Genomic DNA, 20,000 nt, shown 5'->3' with positions numbered 1-20,000 from the left:
CACATATATATATATATATATGTGTATATATATATGTGTATGTATATTTCTCGTGGTTTGTTTTCATTTTTTGTTTTCTTACTTTTTCTATATACATATACAAAGGTACATCAGTGCAAAAAAAAAACAAGAGAAAGAGAAAATGAATGAATGAAAGAGAAATAAAGAGAGTTAGATATATATAATTGTACATATAGTATATAAATGCAAATAATGAAAATATTCGTACTTTCGAAAATAAGTAAAAAAAAAAAACAAAAAAGAAAAAAAAAAGAACAAGGGAAAAGAAGAAAAAAAAATCGTTTCTCTATCTCCCGCGATCATCATTCTCTGTTTCATCGAACTGTTTTTAATACATTGTCTTAACAATGACGAAAAACGGAGAAAAATTGTTTTACTTTTTCAAATGTTTTAATATTTTTCTTTCCACCTCGATCCCTCCCCCCGAGCCTTTGTTTTTTATAATCCGATTTCTTTTTTTTCTTTTTTTCTTTTTTTCTTTTTTTATTAGTTTTCTTTTCTTTTCTTTTCTTTTTCCTCCTTTATTTTTTTTTTTTTTTTCTTTTTTAGCGTGATTCGATATCTCGTATTTGCGTATACTGAAAGTAAAAACCTATATTCTCGTGAAGATATTGATAGTTTCGTATCCCATAACGCCCAGCCAAACGACTCTGTAGAAAGCCAATACATATACATACATATATACATACATACATAAATACATACATAGATCGTATAACGTAAATATCGCAAATATATTTTCAATATATTTGCGATATATATATATATATATATATATATATATATATATATATATATATATATATACATATAATAGAGAGAAAGGGAGAGATCGATTTGATTTGACTTCACACATCAGTGTAATTATCTAAATGGAACTTTTAAATTTTACGATGCGTTTTACAATTTTAACTACTTCTTTGAATATATGCCAAAAGTGCGCGCTATGTTAACGTTTTAAAGAAAATATTCCTCACGATATTTTCGAGCGATATAAATAATATATATATATATATGTATATGTGTGTGTGTGTGTGTGTGTGTGTGTGTGTGCGTGCGTGTGCGCGTGTGTGTGTATATGCGTGCGTATGCGTGTGTGCGTGCATGTGTGTGTGTATATATATATATATATATATACATATATTATAAAAGAAAAATAAGAAAAAAAAAGAAAGAAAACAACTGTACAAATATGTAGCAAATACCTGATGAAATTTTTTACTTTAATGGATACCGAATAAGTGTCGTCGAATGCTTTGAATAAAATTTTATATATATATCTTCTATGTCTCCCACCACACCGCAAGAAGAGAGGAAAGAGATTAAAAGGAAACAAAAAAAAAAAACAAGATTAATAACAAATAAATAAATAAATAAATTAATTAATTAATTAATCAACAGCGAAGCACTCAGAATTGCATATTCTTTCGAATGAAACGAATTCCTTATTGAATTCGATTCGTTTCTTTAACTGGAATGAAATAAAAGTAAAAGAAAAGGAAAGGATAAAAATAAAAATGAAAATAAATGAAATAATTTTAGCGTTTAGAGACAAAGAGATCTGTGCTTCCTTAAATAATTGCAACTTGCAATATTGCAGCACGCGAATTTTCTCATTTAAACAATAGTATGTATCGCCAATAATTTTACGATTTTGCAGTTGTAATACACATATATATATATATATGTATGTATGTATGTGTATATGTATATGTATATATATATATATATATACCAATTCGTTTTTGTTGAAAAACAAAACGAAGAGAATAAAAAAATTTTTACTTATTTTTACTGAAATATTTGATTGTGTGACATATTTGTAACAGGCGCTGCTATGTAAAAAAGAAAAAAAAAAAAAAGAAAAAGAAGAAAAAGGGAGTTTTCGAGTATGTATGTATAATATTAGCGTGCATTATTATTTTACGCGCAAATTTCAAATATTCGAATATGTACTTTGATTATCATCTATGTAAGTACGAAGCGCGGAGAAAATTATTGGTATTAATCCAAGATTATATGTATATATACACATACATGAGAGACGATCTTTATGAAAGTGATCTACTTAATAAATCGTATATTTTTCGTTTTGAAATATATATTTTAAAACATTTGGAATTTAATTATTTATAGAAATTATTTTTTTTCTTTTTATTTTCTTTCTTTCTTTTTTTCTTTTTTTTTCTTTTTTTTTTTTTTTTATATAAAGGTACGTATGTATATTTATTCTCAAAGAAAATAATTTTATTATGTAATTAAAAAAAATTTCAAGAACAGCGTCCGACGAAACAAATTTTGTTTTTTTTAATATTTTAAATGACAAATCACTAATCAATGCTTCATATATATTACATATATATATGTATGTATGTATGTATGTATGTATGTATATGTGTATATATATATATATATATATATTTTTTTTTATTTGCAATCATAATTTGGTATGTCACGGAATATAGTCGAATCATTGTGATCTCACAATTTTTATCATAATCAAGTGTATGCATCATCTTTCTTGATAAGCCTTTTAAACATAGATCGCTTAACACATTACGAAAGATTTAATCTGTCGCTACGATATTTTTTATATCTTTATGGTCTTTACTGTCTTATCGGTGTGTTGATATCTGATTCAAAAAAAGAATGCTATTAAACGTATGAAGAATATATATGTACATGTATATATATATATATATATATATATATATATATATATATTTTTTATTTCTTTTTTTCCATGTATACATTCTTCTCGCGACGACGACATACAACAATCAAACGCAAATAATTCAATAATTTATTCGTCATTCACACTAATGGAATGGAATGTTTCAGATTTGTCGTTCTTTATTTTTTTTTTTTTTTCTTCTTCGTATCAACGAAAAGATAAAGAAAGAGAAAGGAATGAAAGAAAGCGAGAAAGAAATAAAAGAGAACAATCGTAACAAAAATTATTGCTTTATGTAAAATGTATTGTTAGATTGTTTGAGAGAATGAAAGAGAAGAAGAGAGAAATTGTAAAAGGGATTAAAACCAATACTTTTCTCCGTTCTAAAGCGTGTTATTTCGAGAAGGTACACGCTTTTGTGTGTGTAAACGTGTGTTAATAAACGAATCGATAACATTGTAAAAAGGATTAAAAAAGAAGGAGGAGAAAGAGGAGAAGGTGGAGGAGATTATAAAAAGAAAAGAAACGAAAAATGAACGGGAGATACGTGTGCGCTTGTGGTGGTGTGATGTGGTGTGCTGTGGTGTGCTGTAGTGTGGCCGGGTGCATGTGTTTAGAAGAAAAAAATTAAAAATAAATAAATAAATAAATAAATAAATAAAGTAATAAAAAAAAAAAAAAAAGAAAGAAGAAGAAGAATAAATTGCAACGGGGGAAAGCCGTGCATGGGTCTCGAGCCCGTTTAATTAATAAATTCGTAACTTTTTATATAACGCTGAAATACTTTTCGTAAGAAAAATCGCAATGACACGCATACACACACACACACGCACACGTACACACACACTGTCTTCGAATATGGCGCTTACGCTTTTTTGCGCCTTTAAATATATTACAATTATATATATATATATATATATATGTACTGTACAAAATTGTCAAAAAAAAAGATAAGAAAAAAAAGAAAAGAAAAAGAACAACAAGAACAACAACAAGGAATTTTTAAACGTAATTAAAGCGTTGTATTAAACGTGGAAAGAGTGAGAAAAAGATAAATATATATAAATATAAACAAATATATATATATATATATATACACGTATACACACAAATACACATACATACACAGGATACGGATATATACATACAGACACATGCGGATATTGAATGCCAGTAAGAGAGAGAGAGGGAGAATGAGAATGTAATTGTGTGAGTGTTATTTGTGCGTGTGTATGTGTGTGTGTGTGTGAGGGTAGCGATGAAAGTGGGGTAAAAAAAAAAGAAAGTGAGAATGAGCGAGATGGAAAATAATAATAATAATAATAATAAAAAAAGAAGTAAAAAGGAATAAACCAGAGTGAAAGATATATGTATGCATGTAAACAAGATTAACGATAATGCCTTGATTTGTAAATAAAACTTCATCACTTCCACTAATGAAAATTTCTCTCTACAGATTTGTTCCCAATTCACATCGCTCTCTTACAAAATATTTCGTACATTTATCACTAAAGTGAGGTAAATTTATTATTAACGTTTTTCAATGTTATTTATTGTAGATAAAATACAAAAAAAAAAGAAAAGAAAAGAAAAGAAAAGAAAAGAAAAAGATAAACGATGAAAAACAAGAGCCACGTGAACTACAAATTAAAAATAATGTCTCCTACCTCACAGGTTGCTTTGTGATTTTTTTGTTTAATAAATAAATAAATAAATAAATAAATAAACAAATAAATAAATAAATAAATAAATAAATAAATAAATAAACAAATATTAAAAAAAACTGCAAGGATTTTTGTGTATATATATATATATATGAAGTATATGTGTATATAAACAGACAATATATATGTTATATATATAAACATATATGTATATGTATATGTTTGCGATAAATATTCCAGGTTACGAGAATCATTCTTGCAGTGACATCGTATCGTACGATACTTGCGCTTACATATATATATATATATATATATTGTGTGTGTGTGTGTGTATGTAACGCGTCTCTATTCTGATCCAAATGACGTGGTATTTAGGTCGACCTGCTCGATCGCACGCGATTACTCTCGATATTGGATTTCCGTAGGTAGCTCTCTTAAAGTAAAATGTCATCAGTGACGTCCACGTACTGTATTAACGAGAACTCAAATATTTACCATTTAAAGTAGTAAATGGGATCGAATGCGTTCCATTCATACGATCGAGGTTCTTCGATAATTTAATCGTATATAGTAAATGACATATAAGGTCATTCATTATATATAATATGAAAAGACATAGATTAGAATCTTTTTTCTTCTTTTCTTTTTCTAATATTATGCATCCAGAGAAAAAAAAAAAACAAGGAAAAAAAAAGTGAAATCAAGCACTTAATGATATCAAATATTATATTGAAAATTCAAATTTCGCGGGAATAAATGGCGGATGTTTAATGTTCCCTTGACAACAGCGACATCTTTACTTTAGAATATTTTTTGGTTACGTCTTATTAAATTATTCGAACTTCGATTTACGAATTTTTACTTGAAAACTAGTCAAAATCATAAATATCTGATTGGCCAATAATCTTTAGAAATTTTCTTAAAAGTATTCCGTTGACGAAAAGTATCACTTCATATGCCGATGATTATATATATATATATATATATATATATACATATTTTTATGAAATATTTGAAAAGTATTATAATTATTTTTTCTTCTTTTAGTTAACTTATATCTTGCGATACAATAAAATATTTATCGAAAATATCACCAGAAAAGGATATTATTTAGTTAACGTTTTCTACGCTAGAGTTCGATATAAGGATTACAATTTGAAACATGGCACAATAACGCGCCACTACTTCTCTGATCGTAGATCTTCTGTAACACATCCGACCGCGCGTCGGAATTTCAAATGTTCCTTACGTTAATCCCAACGAAATGTCTCGTGTACTGAGTTTTCTCACAAGAAGTGACATTGAATTAAAATTAAATATAACACCGAACGATAAAGAGTTAACGCCCTGTTTAATTGTCAAAAATGGCTAACCATTGAATTTTTCTTTTGATGATTAATTTACAAATAATAATACTACAAGTAATAAAATTTATTCGAAGGAAAATATTTAACCTAAAATAAAAAAAAAGAAATCGTCTATCAATACGATCATGCCGCGTATAAAAGCATCGCCTAAAAAATGTGTCAAAACTGGTAATTTAAATCCTGCAACGAACACTTGGGTCTTTCTTATGAAAGGTTAGTGAAAGAAGAAGTATCATATTTCTTATCTATTTAATATTGATATTAAATTGAATCTGTTCAATCTATAGTAATAAAATTAAAATAAGATTTTATACTCTATCATTTCATTTAGGAGATGGTTTAGAGGGAAAAGATGGAAATTTACCAAACGTAGTTAAACTTAGACATCCAGCGTCGAATCAGCCAGCTATGTTTGTCTTTAGTCCTGGTGATCTTATGGTACAAGAAGTTCTAGCATTTGACGAAAACAGAAGATCATGGTTTATAGATGATAATGTTAAGTCTGATGGTAAAATGCATCTTTCAACTCCAATTGATCCAATCTTTTTAGTTTTGCCATATCTAAGAAAGGTAATTTTATTATGTGAATTAGAAATGTGTAGAAAAAAAATAAATATGAATATTAATTATTAATTATTAATTATTACGTGTATTATTCTAGTCGCCGCAAATACAGCCTCTTGATCAATGTTTATGGGATGAAGATTATCCAGAAACACCTCGCTTAGCTCATTGTCAAAATTTGAAGTTATCATTAGTTGCAGATCGAAAAGGTGATGAATCTCTTCAAGCTTTCAAATACAACGAAGAAAAAACATTAAACTGGTTGAAAAAGAAAGTAGAAAGAGTAGCTGAAGTTTTAAAACAGAAGAGCATTCATGTATCACAGGGAGCTATAAGTGCTACATACGTTAAAAGTACTAAATATGAAAGTGGTACTGAACTAGGTAAGTAATTTTCTTCAAATTCGAAACGATTAAAGTAAAAAGAAGAGACAAAAAAAAGAAAAAAAAAGTAAATAAATTCATATATAAATTTAATTAAATTTTTATAATATATATGTATATATATATATATATTTCAGAATACTTGAAGTATGCACATGGTATAGTATCTGAATATTTGGCTGACGATATAGCAAAAAAATTGTTACAGTATTTAAATATACCAGAGGAAGTAGAAAGAAAACGTAAATTGAGTAATCCTAAGCAAGTAACCGATGAGAAGAAATTCAAGAGAGATACTTCTGATGAAGATTTAACTCCACGTACCAAAGCTTTGGATCTGTCAAAACCTGAAAAGGTATGCTATTGACAAAAATAGATTTTTATATATTAATGTATATACTCAATTTATCATTTACATTTTAGCCTCAGAAAGCTCCAACATTAAATAAAAAGGAGCTTGCTAGGCAAAAAGCAGCAGTTGGATCTAAAAATATTACTAGCTTTTTTAAAAAAAAATGAATTTTACTATGTTAGAAATTATAAATAATTGGAGACTGTATTAATAGGTTATAATGGAGTACTTGCATTCCTATAAAAGTTATTCCTAAAAAAACTGCTATGTCAGAATGTTATATGATTTTACAATATGTATGTGCAGTCTTAATTACTTTACTGTAATGTTGTCTTTTTATCAATAGTTACATATCTGTATTTTAACTTGTTGAAGACTGCTTGTAAAAATATTGTTAGTAATCTTATAAAAAATCTTGTTTTTATAATGTAATGTAAATGATATGTAATGTTTTAAAATGACAGGATGAAAAAACATATTGTGATTTCAAGATTGTTTTATATTAAAATTATTTATAATTATATATATATATATATTATATATATATATATATATATATTGCAAGACAAAGCAATATCTTTATATAACTCCTTCCAAATGTATAGGCTCTGTAATCAACAAATACCAATTATGAATTAAAAACATCTTTTAATCTATAGCATGTAATAATCATTTCTCAATGACATTTCATAAAAACTCATTATACCAGAGAAAAGTTAAAAATTTTGTAAGCTCTTTTTTATATTTGTCGAGTCTAATGGATTTTGTATATATTTTACATCTCTGGAGACTTAAATATATATTATTTTCAACATAGTATCACGAAATTTAAAATTTTTCGAAATAATAAATGTTCTTAAAAGAAATTAAAGACATATTTATAAGTATTTAATATAACTTATTTAATTAAATTTCAAAATAATTAAAAATAAATAATAATAAAAGTAATATTATTTATAAATTTCATTATATAAAAATATTTTTATACATATTTTTTTTTTTTTTTTATTATATTTAATTACTGATAAAGCTAAGTTAATCCTGACATGACATGGGTTCTGCTTGAGGCTCATTCACAGGTTCTATTGTAGGCTCAGTCATTTCTATATCTCTACATTTTGCATTTTGTAATTCTCTTCGTATTTCATGTGTAATAACATGATGTGACTGTTTCTTCAATAATTTCAACAAAGCTTCTTTTTGTTCTGAACTTATATCACTTTTGTAACGTTGTACAAAGGTTAAGAAAGCTTGATGCCATAGTACTGGCATTTCTCTTGTATCCCTTTCAAATCTGAAATATGTATGATTCTATATAATTATCTGATATTGAATAATTCTCTATTATTTATTTAATATATAATTTAATAATAATTTACCTTAAGAAGTGAAAGACAACACCATCTATTACCCTATATGGAAGTGCATATTTTTTGTCTAAAAATATTCTCAGAAATATACTATTTGCACCAGTATAGTCCATTTCTGCAATTTTTAATATAGCTGCAGACGAATGTAAAATTGGAATAGAATTTTTTCCTATTACCGAACCGATAATAACAGCTTCTCTAAGCGTACATGTACCGGATTCTAAAAGAGGAAGTAAAATTCCTTTCATAAAGCCAGCAGGCTTAAACAAAGCTTTTCTTAATGCTTGATATAAATGAAAATTGAGTCTTTTATATTCTGCCAGATCATCCCTAATACGTGGTAATAGAACAAGATTATAAAATCTTTGGGCCATTTTGTCTTTAAGATTAGAGGCAAATATTCTTGTAGCTTGGTACATAGCCGCAGCAGACCATTTTGATGGTTCTGTGATATAAAGAATCTGTTCCCAATTTCTTAAACTCGGAATAATTTTAAAAGCCTTTGGCAATTTGCCACTACGATATTTAGATAATACATCTCTAACTCCCTGATACATTACTTTAACTCTTGGATCTAATTCCTGCATTTGCATGGTACCTGCATCGGAAAATTGCGTTTCTATCTCTGTTTTTTTCTCTGTTAATTTTTCCATTATAATATCAGCTAATGTTCTCATCGGTACCGGATCTTTAGTCATAAACTTTTCTAATGCACGTTCGTCTTCTTCACTAATCTCTATGTTTTCATAATAATGTGTCCCTTGTACATCATCTTCACTGGACTCATCTTCATTATCACTAAATTCAATTCCAAGTTTCGTCAATGGCTTTTTTACAGAACTTGAAACACGACCTTCTTCATTCTCTTCTTCCATTTCCATTTGCTGTCGTCTTGCTTGGAGTAATATCTTTTTTGTAAGTGTAGGATCGACATACTGAAAGATAACAAAATAATTTTCATCTTACGCGTTCCTACGTAATTAATATTTTCAAGTAACAAGTAATTAAATACAAACTAACCTCTTCGTCGTCGTCATTGCGATGTCTAATCTTTTGTCTATTTTTCGCTGTAACAGATTTTTCCGCTTCTATTTGATCAGCTAAACCTACTTTCGTTTTTCTTTTATCTCCTGCAGATACTTTAATTTTCTTTGCTTTCCCCATAATTCTATTTTAATCAGAACATACAAGACTAAGTGAAACACGCATGTGATCTTGTGTAGACGAGGTTAGATATGCCCTATCACGTGACCACATACCGATTGGCAAAGAGGTAGTCACGTGACTACCTATTGATTGGCATAGAGATGTCACGTGACTACCTATCGACTGGCATGGCGAGATGTCACGTGACCTTATAATAACGTGTCGTAAGAAATATCCGGTGAAATTTAGGCGGGAATCAACGAGAGTCGGTTTATGTTTGTTTTAATTTATAAAAAAAATTGTGTTGATATAAGCAAAGATATTGTATTTTTATTTATATCTTTTAAACAATGGCACCGAAAAAAGCATCGAGAGATTATATTAAAGATAAAGGTAAATCTGCAATTGTCATAAATATTAATTAATTTCTAACCATAGATGTATATATATATGTATATATGTATATGTATATATGAAGATTATATTTTATTATAAACATATACACATTATAAGAATGTTGTATTAACTATATTTATATGCATATTAATATGACATGTATTGTTATAGAACAACTCAAGACATTTTTAACAGAATTCATGGTTATGGATGATAAAACTGGTGACAAAACATTCAAGTATAGACAACAACTTACTAAACTTGCTCATCGTGAACAAATAGCTCTTATTATCGAATTAGATGACATACAAGAATTTGATGATGAATTGGCTGCAGCTATTGCTAATAATACTAGAAGATACATTAACTTGTTGTTAGAGGTATATGTATACTCTATGATCTTTGTATTTTATAAAATATTCTAACAATCCTGTTTTTTCAAGCTTGTACAAGAAATCTTACCAGAGTTTAAAGAGAAACCTGTACCTCCTAAAGATGCATTGGACGTATACATTGAACATCGATTATTAATGGAAGCACGTAATAGACATCCCGGTGATCAAAGAGATCCTAGGAACAAATATGCTCCAGAACTTATGCGACGTTTGTAAGTTGTAAAATATTGTTTTTTTTTTTTTTTTTATGAACATTAGATTCTTAATTTATGATTTAAAAAATGTTAATAATATTTTTACGTTATTACAGTGAAATATATATCAAAGATTTCAGTGATGCAAAAGCATTTTCTGTTAGAGAAATAAAAGCAGAAAAGATAGGAAAATTGGTTACTGTTAGAGGCATTGTAACTAGATCCACCGAAGTAAAGCCCATGATGGTTGTTGCTACTTATACATGCGATCAATGTGGCGCAGAAACATATCAACCGGTATTAAATGAAATTTTCTAATAATTTACAAAAATATTTTGATATTGTTAATAATATATATTGATGAAATAATTTTAGGTACAATCACTTACTTTTATGCCATTAAGAACATGTCCCAGTGATGATTGTCGTGTTAATAAGGCAGGTGGCAGATTGTATATACAAACAAAAGGATCAAAATTTATTAAATTTCAAGAACTTAAGCTCCAAGAACATGTAAGACATTTTTTTATAATAATATAAATTATTCATAACAATGATTAAATATGTTAAATTTATTTCAGAGCGATCAAGTTCCAGTTGGTCATATTCCTAGATCAGTAACAATTTTTTGCAGAGGAGAAACTACACGACAATGCTTACCAGGAGATCATGTAACCATTACCGGAATCTTTTTACCTTTAATGAAAACTGGTTTTAACGCAAGAGGTGGCTCTGCACTTTTAAGCGATACTTATTTGGATGCACATGTATGAAAATTCATGATTCGTTCGATAAATCTTACTTTCTTTTTTTTTTTTCTGAACTCGAAAGATAATGATATAAATATATATATATATACATATATATTTTAGAGGATCGTTTGTTGCACAAATTCACAAATCGTAGACGACAGTAGTGCACAATTAACGGAGGAAGAATTAGCATTATTATCGCAAGATGATTTTTATAGTAAGTTGGCAATATCATTGGCACCAGAAATTTATGGATTGGAAGACGTTAAGAAAGCATTATTGTTACTTCTCGTTGGTGGTACGGATAAAAAGAAGGGTGACATCAAGATCAGAGGTAAATATTACATTATGCTAATGAATAATTTATAATAACGACGATAATAAATTTTTCTTTTTTTATTTTATACAGGAAATATAAATGTTTGTTTGATGGGTGATCCAGGTGTTGCTAAATCCCAATTACTTTCATTCATAACGCGTTTAGCACCAAGATCGCAATATACTACAGGAAGAGGATCCTCCGGTGTTGGTTTAACCGCAGCCGTAATGAAAGATCCTTTGACCGGACAAATGATACTCGAGGGTGGAGCATTGGTATTAGCCGATCAAGGAGTTTGTTGTATAGACGAATTTGATAAAATGGCAGATGCGGATAGAACCGCTATACACGAAGTAATGGAACAACAAACTATATCGATCGCCAAGGCTGGAATCATGACGCGTTTAAACGCTAGAGTTTCTATTTTAGCAGCGGCTAATCCCGCTTATGGAAGATATAATCCTAAAAGAACGATCGAACAAAATATTCAGCTTCCGGCTGCTTTATTATCGAGATTTGATTTATTGTGGCTCATTCAGGATCGTGCGGATAGAAGTAATGATTTGAAGTAAATATTTCAAGAATCGTTTCTTATCGTTATTATTTCTAAATTCATTAGATCGATAGATAATCAGATATATATGTTATATTTTATAGGATGGCACAGCATATAACTTATGTTCATCAACATTGTTCTCAACCACCTACTGAAACTGAAGCATTGGATATGAATTTAATACGCAAATATATTAATTTATGTAAAATAAAAGAACCTTCCATTCCGGAAGATTTATCGGAATATATCGTCGGTAAGATATTAGAAAATTATATTTAAGATATAATTTATTAAATTACAAGTATGTCAAAAGTTTCTTTTTATTATTATCATCATCGTAGATTCTTATGTGGAAATGAGAAGAGAATCGCGTAATAGCGCCGATAAAACTTTCACATCTGCCCGTAATTTATTGGGAGTTCTAAGATTGGCAACGGCATTGGCGCGTCTCAGATTAGCGAACGTTGTCGAAAAAGAAGACGTTGCCGAGGCAAATAGATTAGTCGAAATGTCAAAGCATTCAATCAATTATTCAGAAGCCAAACCGAGTAATGCTCAAAGAAATCCTATTGACAGAATTTATTACCTTATTTTGGAATTAGCCAGTGGTAATAAAACGGTAAAAGTGTCGGACATATTGGAACGATGTACGAGTAAAGGATTTAAGCCTGATCAAGTGGACGAATGCATAGAAGAATACGAGAGATTAGATGTTTGGCAAGTGAATCAGACGAGAAGACAGATAACGTTCATTCAAAAAGATTAATTCGATACGTATATATGTATACACACATACACACACACACGCACACACACACACAAACAAGCACACATTCTTTATCCTATCCTATGTCAAATCATATCATATAATATCATGTCGGATTGTACGTATATATCGGATTGTTATCCTTTGTTTATAAACATATTGATTGTAACGTAAAAAAGAAATAAATTTTGTATTATTTTAACATACGATCGTCATTGCCGGTAATTCAAATGATATTAATTCAGGACTTAGAACGATAGACGGCGCAGTGTATACGTAAGCGATTCGGAATAATTCGGATAAGTTCGTACTAGTTCGGTTCGGCGGCGCGCTCTCGGCACGGGACGCTCTCGGCACGGTGGTTCAGTCGCATCGAGCGATCCGCGAGACGCGTATCGCGTCCCCGTGCATGCATGCGTGCGGGTGTGCGTGCGTCTCTCTTTTTTCTCTCTTTCCTTAAGTGTATACCGCGATTTTGATCCTGGGTCTTCTATTAAGTTGGTGATTCCCGTTATACGTTTATAACATCCTAAAAGAGATTATCAATAATAAATAACAATAAGAAAGAACTCGTGTTCTTTTTTGAAGGAATTCCACCTTCTCATAAATCAAGTTCGACGTATTTTAAAGCACGTTTCGTCGTATATATCACGACTATTGGCGGCCGGCAGTGGCCGAGGTCGTCGGCTCGCGGCTCCGGTGCGTGAACGCGCGTGCATGTGGAGTACTAATATCGCGACACGGTGTCTTTCACGATAATCCAAATGTTGTCGTCGGATACGACTTTGGATGATCGTTCTCATAACGAACGTGGACCTTTTCGTACTCGCCGACGTATTAGCGAGTTCATCGTCGTCGCTTGACAACGCGGTAAGAGAGGAAGAAGAAGATCTTTGTGAGAAAAAAGTCGAAGAAAAGGACGACAACGAAGAAGAAGAAAAAGAAGAAGAAGAAGAAGAAGGTGAACGTACGACAAGAAAATAAGAAAGAAAAAGAGAAGGAAGGAATCTTGTTGGCGAATTAATCGCATATCTTATTCACATTCGATTAATACATATACATATATACATATATATATATATATATATATATACATACATATATATATATCTTTCTCTCTCTCTCTTTCTCCGGTAAGTCTAAGCGAGCCGCGCGCGCGTCGCGGTGCCATTTTGGCAAAATGAAAATAATAACGGTGAGGAGGCAGGACGTAGGGCGTGCATCATCACCGGCATCGCTTATTCTCTTCCTCCTCTTTGGGATTCTATTTGGCGGTTGCGTCGACGCTGTTCTATCGCGTTTACCGCGTTCCCTCGACCATTCGAAAAATGAGACCGATTGCAAACAAGTCGCAGCCTTCTTCGAGAACGAGAACAATGTCGTAGCGAGGTTGATAACTACGAAACAGGAATCTGGGACCACGTCTCCTATATCTAAGAGTAAGTACCAAACGTTTTTTCTTTTTTTCTTTCATATATATATATATATATATATATATATATATATATATATACATTTGTCATCCTTTTTGTTTTTTATAATAATAATAATAATAATAATAATAATAATAATAATAATAATAATAATAATTCGCAATCGTCTAATTAGAAAAATTCAAATTAACCGGTTTAAAATGTCGACGAGATTTTGTTGAACGTTCGTTCGAATCGAATATTAACGTTTCTAATTATCGATAATTATTATATCGCAATAGTTTTATCAATTTGTATGATACATTTAAGAGGAACGTTAAAAGTGGAATAGAGAATTAGAAAAGAAATAACGACTACAATTCCTTCTTATGCTGCTATTGCCATTTTACCGAGAATTCTCGCGACGACAAAACACCATATATGTATATATATATATATATATATATATATATATATATATATACACGTATATATAAATGTAGCTATCTAAGTACGAGATGACGATGGACGTAAGTACATATAGCGCGCACGTGCTGCTTAGAAATCTTTTTCAGACTCGATACGACGATACGTGGAAGAGAACAACTCCTACGACATACAAATATATATATATATGTATATATATATATATGTATATATATGTTTATATGTATATTTATATATATATAAATTATATATATATTATATATTTGTATATATATATATATATATATATATATATATATATATTCTATATTTTTTATTTCTTTTTTTGCATTTTTGTATTTTTAACTTATAGTTAGTACGTCCTAAAAGTACAATTTGTATATACGTATTGATACACTATATATATGTATATATATAGGTATATATAGTTGTATATGTATGTATATTACGTATGTAAAGGTAGGAGTGGAAAAAATATGAAAATTCACTCTTCGCCCGGATATATCGCAACTTATCGATTGTCTTCGGGTCTACCATAAGCGACTCACGTTTATCCTACGTGCCTTAGGGCAAAACGCTAGCGAAACGTTCTATAAAATTTATCACATTCGATTCGAACGAGAAGATACTACCTTTGCTATTGTTTATCTATTATTTGCCTCTTTTATATTCTACTATGTACTATTTAAAAAATATCCCTTCTACCCCTATCCCACTACATCATACATCCATCTATGCATCCATCCGTCCATTCGTCCATTCCTTTCTCGAAAGAAGAAAAAAGAAAAAAAAAAAGAACACGAAAAAGAAGAAGAAAAATAGAAACTATGTTCTTTTTGTATTTTACTTGGTAATATATATTCTATTACGTGATTATTATTATTATTATTATTATTATTATTATTATTATTATTATTATTATTATTATTATTATTATTATTATTATTGTTATTATTATTTAAAAAAATTATAAAGAAGAAAAATGTCTTACTGTTTTACGTGGACAAATATATATATAATATAATAAATTTATATAATATGTATATAATAAATTGTATTATATATATTATAGGGTGAGTGGCAAAAGTTTCTAGATGATTTTTGAAAAATTGTTTATTCTTTTTTTTTTGCGTCTTTGTTCGGCTAATTTTTAATTATTTTTTTTTTCTTCTTTTTCTTTCTTTTTCTTCTCTCTCTCTCTCTCTCTCTCTCTCCATATTGTAACATTTCAAACGTAAGAATTTTTGATCTAATCCGTTTTTCTATATATTTGTTTGTTTTCAATTAACATCGAAAGACAGTAGAGATTAAATTAATCCAGTAACGAGTACTCGATCTAAGAGAGAGCCTTCATTCTAATTGCCGGAATTTATTTAGAAGCCCTCCAGCGTCGTTTCGTTAAATGTCCTTAATCCCATTAAGCGAAAGAGACTCGAAACCTTCTTGTAAAAATTTCCTTCAATTGTCGTGAGACCAACTAGTTTAGTTTTAGAATTAATCCGACTAGTTTTTTTTTTTTTTTATGTTTATTCGATCGTTCGATTGATCATTCGTTAGTTCGTTCGATCGATCGATCGATCGATCGATCGACGAAATAAATTAGAAATTAAAAATGAAAAATATAAAAAAAGTAAATTCGTAAAGTTTAAAGATGGACGTACTGTAAGTACGATTGTTTTTCCTTCTTCTTCTTCTTTTTTTTTCTTTTTTTTTTCTTCTTTTTTTCTTCTTTTGCAAATGAAGAAAAATAATTTTACATTTTTTTTTTTTTTTTTCATTTTGCAATAACAACTTTTAATTCATTCCCATTCGAAATAATAGCGATAATTGTATCGGTAGCTTAGCAACAGATACATATTTATGTTAAGCTTATATAATTTATATTTATATAACAATAATTATTATATATATATATATATATATATATATATATATATATATATATATAAGCACATACACATACATATATAAATAAAGTTAAATTATATCAAGTTTTAATATATAATTAGTTAATGTTTATCATTAATTTATTCGTTAAAAATCATTTCCGTTTCGATGGAATGATTTTATTAATAAATTAAATTTTCATTAAGAAAAAAAAGAAAAAAAAGGGGAAGAAAGAAAAGTGGGGGTTGATCGAGCCGATAGGATTTTTCTTTTGTTTTTATTTTCATTTCGAATGCAGGTAAACACACACACACACATACACACACATATACATAAATACATCCATACATACATAAATACATACATAAATACATACATAAATACATACATACATACATAAATGCATACATACATACATACATACATGCACGCGTATATATAAATATACATAGATACATAGATAGATACATAAAGATATATACGTATACAGTGAATCGAGCATATGTGAACTCGGTAAACTCGTTGGTTCGCGAATGTAAACCTGGTAATTCGTTCTAATTAGCTCGATGTGCATCGTTGCGTGGGAATTACATTTTGGCTAATGAGCACGACAACGGCCTGCTATGTTAACTTTCTGTTGATGTTCGCGAATCACCAAAATAACAATACTAACTTCGAGAGGATAAACTTTGTGATACTTTGAATAAGATCCTTCCGATTATAAGATCGTTAGATCGTAGTTACAACTTTAGTATCTATACTGATTAATCTTTTATGTATCTTATCTCTTAATGTACGACGAGATATTCGATTACATTTTTTTCATAAATTAACAAGGCTTAAATTGTGGATCTCGATGGTTTTATGATATGGAAAAAAAAGAAAGAATGAAAGAGAAAAGAAAAAGAAAAAGAAAAAATATATTTACTAAAAAAATCTTGTAAAAAGAGAGTCATCAATTTTGAAAATTATCTGACTAACTTTTGATTCATCTTATAGTTAAAGTTCATCTATTTTTATTCATTTTTATATATTTAATATTTTAACGGAGGACAAATTTTTTAGGTATATATATATATATATATATATATATATATATATATATATATATATATATATATATATATATATGTATATGTATATTTATAGGTATAGACGAAGAAATTTGAATAAAATTTGAAATAATAATTTTCTGATGTCTCATACGTCGTTCTTTAACTCTATATAATATATAATATTACGTAATTTTCAAATTATATATGCTTATACGTATATAGTTTTACATTTTTTTTCTTTTTTTTTTTTTTTGGGAGGAAGGGGAGAATAGAGGGGATTTTCATTCATTTTATCATCAGAAACTTGACACTTCATATCCAATGTTTTTCATGACTTTTCAGAGTACAAATAATTGTACTTATTGTTAAGTAAAGTATAATCATATCAACGTATTATACAATTATTATCGATATTAGTATAATATCGTTAAAGTATCCTTTTCAGATAAATACGGAGCCGCGGATTAAAGATTTTTAGATGATTTTACAAAGAAACTGATCGATCTTTATTTACGAAATTAACTTTTAGGCCTTGTAAATTAGGTTTTTGATTTTACGATTTGACGAGAAAAAAAAAAGGAAATAAATTCTAAAAAAATTTCGTAAAAAGATAATTGATTTGTAATATTACCTAAAAAAATTTTTAACCCACCTTAGTAACGTCCAGATTCATCGTATATTAGATATCTATAAGTTTGATTAGCCGATTAATTTACGATTAAATTATTTGTGACAAACAAACAAACAAACAAAAAATATGCTTATCTTTTAGTTGTACAAAAAATCATGTTTATTTATAATTTATCCTTGTGTTAATTTTTATTAAAATTCGTACTTGTCGAGTAAATAGAGGTCATTCTTTTCGAGGAAATATTTAACGAATGTAAATTTTTTTCGTATTTTTCTTTTTTCTTTTTTCCTTCCTTTTCTACTTTTACTTTTTCTTCATCATCATCATCGTCTTCTTCTTCTTCTTCTTCTTCTTCTTCTTCTTCTTTTTATTGCATAAGATTTGCATCGTGCATCCAATCTTTGAAATCGATTCGTTCTCTCGTCTTACTTTTATTCTTTAGGAAAGAAACGCATTAAAGTTCTCCGGATGATCGTGCCCTAACCCAGTTTGCACGAATAGCCACTCGTCGAATCAAGAACGAAGGGTCGCTGCTGATGTAGCTTCCGGCTTTATAAGCTCTTCCCGGGCATTAAGAGACCTAGATCGCACCTACCGAGTCAAGTACTATGCAACAGCGTTTCTCAACTTATTGATAATGATGATGGTGATGGAGGTGGAGGTGGAGGTGGTTGGGGTGGTTGAGGCATGGCCCTCGTTATTCGGTAGAATTAAATTTTTAATTGGTCGGAGAAGTGGATAAGAGAAGAGAAGGGATTTAGGGACGGAAGGGACGGGACGGGACGGGACGGGACGGGACGTGAAGGGAAGGGAAGGGAAGGGACGGGACGGGACGATGAAGTTGACCGCGAAACGATAACCTTTTAACCTTGCGTCAAAATGAACTTTTTATATTCGTAAGAGATTTTATTTATTTATAAGAGAAAAAAGAAGAAAAGAAACAAAAAAAAAAAAAAAAAAAAAGAAATGTTTTACATGTTACGTGTTTATCGCGAATTTGCTTATTAATATTGCGATATCATTGAGATATAATATTGTACACGGTGTATACTATCGAGAGTCTATTAGATTTTTTCAATATATTTTTATAGGTTTATTTTATCTATAAGCATTCGGGACATGATTTAACGTACAAAATATGGAGCGCACGATTGAAAGATTGAGAAACTCTGTTATAAAACGCGATTATGTAATCCTAAACGCGAAATATATTACTCGTTTACGTTAGATGTTCTAAGGAAATTGATTCGTGACGATGCGTTTACGACGTTCCTTTTATTTCGCTACATTCTTTCTTATTTTTTTTTCTTCTTATCTTTTTTTTTTTTTTTTAAATGTTACACAACAATGATCATCATTCGTTAAAGTTAATTAAATCGATCGTTTTCTTTATCTTCGATCTTTACCAATAACGAATTATTCGTGATGTGATTTAAATTATATGCGGTAATTTTCTTTTCTTTTTTCTTCCTTTTTCGTTCTTTCTTTCTTTCTTTTTTCTTTTTTTTTTTTTTATATAAAAAGAAATTTATTATCTAACATAATTTTTTTTCATGATGAAATCAGAGTAAAATAAAATTATGTGTTTATCGTTTGATTTAATTTTTTTTTTCTTTTTTTTTTTTGGATTCAAATAATTATGATATAAT

The 20,000-nt window shown here is 29.0% G+C and overlaps 4 protein-coding genes across 4 annotated transcripts in view; 3 read left to right on the top strand and 1 right to left on the bottom strand.

Moving 5' to 3' along the window:
- Positions 1–5,394: 5,394 nt before the first annotated feature.
- Positions 5,395–7,807, top strand: LOC124424959 (ribonuclease H2 subunit B). The gene is made up of 5 exons (XM_046964632.1): positions 5,395–5,939; positions 6,058–6,296; positions 6,388–6,673; positions 6,811–7,028; positions 7,097–7,807. Exons 1-5 carry the CDS (start codon positions 5,852–5,854, stop codon positions 7,190–7,192), a joined length of 927 nt encoding a protein of 308 aa, XP_046820588.1. The 5' UTR covers positions 5,395–5,851; the 3' UTR covers positions 7,193–7,807.
- Positions 7,808–7,958: 151 nt separating this feature from the next.
- LOC124425245 (bystin) lies at positions 7,959–9,683 on the bottom strand. Its single transcript, XM_046965385.1, has 3 exons — positions 9,416–9,683; positions 8,405–9,330; positions 7,959–8,319 (listed from the first exon to the last, which is right to left on the bottom strand). Exons 1-3 carry the CDS (start codon positions 9,557–9,559, stop codon positions 8,061–8,063), a joined length of 1,329 nt encoding a protein of 442 aa, XP_046821341.1. The 5' UTR covers positions 9,560–9,683; the 3' UTR covers positions 7,959–8,060.
- A 92-nt stretch (positions 9,684–9,775) lies between these two features.
- On the top strand, positions 9,776–13,121 carry LOC124425243 (DNA replication licensing factor Mcm7). The gene is made up of 10 exons (XM_046965383.1): positions 9,776–9,934; positions 10,109–10,317; positions 10,381–10,544; positions 10,643–10,823; positions 10,902–11,039; positions 11,108–11,293; positions 11,399–11,612; positions 11,688–12,165; positions 12,255–12,406; positions 12,495–13,121. Exons 1-10 carry the CDS (start codon positions 9,892–9,894, stop codon positions 12,917–12,919), a joined length of 2,190 nt encoding a protein of 729 aa, XP_046821339.1. The 5' UTR covers positions 9,776–9,891; the 3' UTR covers positions 12,920–13,121.
- Positions 13,122–13,280: 159 nt separating this feature from the next.
- The window catches only part of LOC124425244 (division abnormally delayed protein), a 124,837-nt gene continuing 118,117 nt past the window's right edge, over positions 13,281–20,000 (top strand). The window contains exon 1 of the mRNA XM_046965384.1: positions 13,281–14,358. Within this exon, the coding sequence (XP_046821340.1) occupies positions 14,100–14,358 (259 nt within the window). The 5' untranslated portion in view covers positions 13,281–14,099. The remainder of the gene's footprint in view (positions 14,359–20,000) is intronic.

Source organism: Vespa crabro, chromosome 6 (assembly GCF_910589235.1).
Source record: "Vespa crabro chromosome 6, iyVesCrab1.2, whole genome shotgun sequence".
Lineage (NCBI taxonomy): Eukaryota > Metazoa > Arthropoda > Insecta > Hymenoptera > Vespidae > Vespa > Vespa crabro.
This window is presented reverse-complemented; position numbering and strand designations above follow the sequence as displayed.

What these genes read in the sequence shown, in the direction of transcription:
- LOC124425245 (XM_046965385.1), bottom strand. Translation starts at nt 9,559, where the DNA reads ATGGGGAAAGCAAAGAAAATTAAAGTATCTGCAGGAGATAAAAGAAAA. An exon ending in GCAATGACGACGACGAAGAG is followed by an intron (nt 9,331 to 9,415) that starts GTTAGTTTGTAT and finishes GTTATCTTTCAG; the next exon opens with TATGTCGATCCTACACTTAC. An exon ending in GTTGTCTTTCACTTCTTAAG is followed by an intron (nt 8,320 to 8,404) that starts GTAAATTATTAT and finishes TACATATTTCAG; the next exon opens with ATTTGAAAGGGATACAAGAG.
- LOC124425243 (XM_046965383.1), top strand. Translation starts at nt 9,892, where the DNA reads ATGGCACCGAAAAAAGCATCGAGAGATTATATTAAAGATAAAG. An exon ending in AGATTATATTAAAGATAAAG is followed by an intron (nt 9,935 to 10,108) that starts GTAAATCTGCAA and finishes GTATTGTTATAG; the next exon opens with AACAACTCAAGACATTTTTA. An exon ending in CCAGAACTTATGCGACGTTT is followed by an intron (nt 10,545 to 10,642) that starts GTAAGTTGTAAA and finishes ACGTTATTACAG; the next exon opens with TGAAATATATATCAAAGATT.
- LOC124424959 (XM_046964632.1), top strand. Translation starts at nt 5,852, where the DNA reads ATGCCGCGTATAAAAGCATCGCCTAAAAAATGTGTCAAAACTGGTAAT. An exon ending in TTTTGCCATATCTAAGAAAG is followed by an intron (nt 6,297 to 6,387) that starts GTAATTTTATTA and finishes GTATTATTCTAG; the next exon opens with TCGCCGCAAATACAGCCTCT. An exon ending in ATCTGTCAAAACCTGAAAAG is followed by an intron (nt 7,029 to 7,096) that starts GTATGCTATTGA and finishes TTTACATTTTAG; the next exon opens with CCTCAGAAAGCTCCAACATT.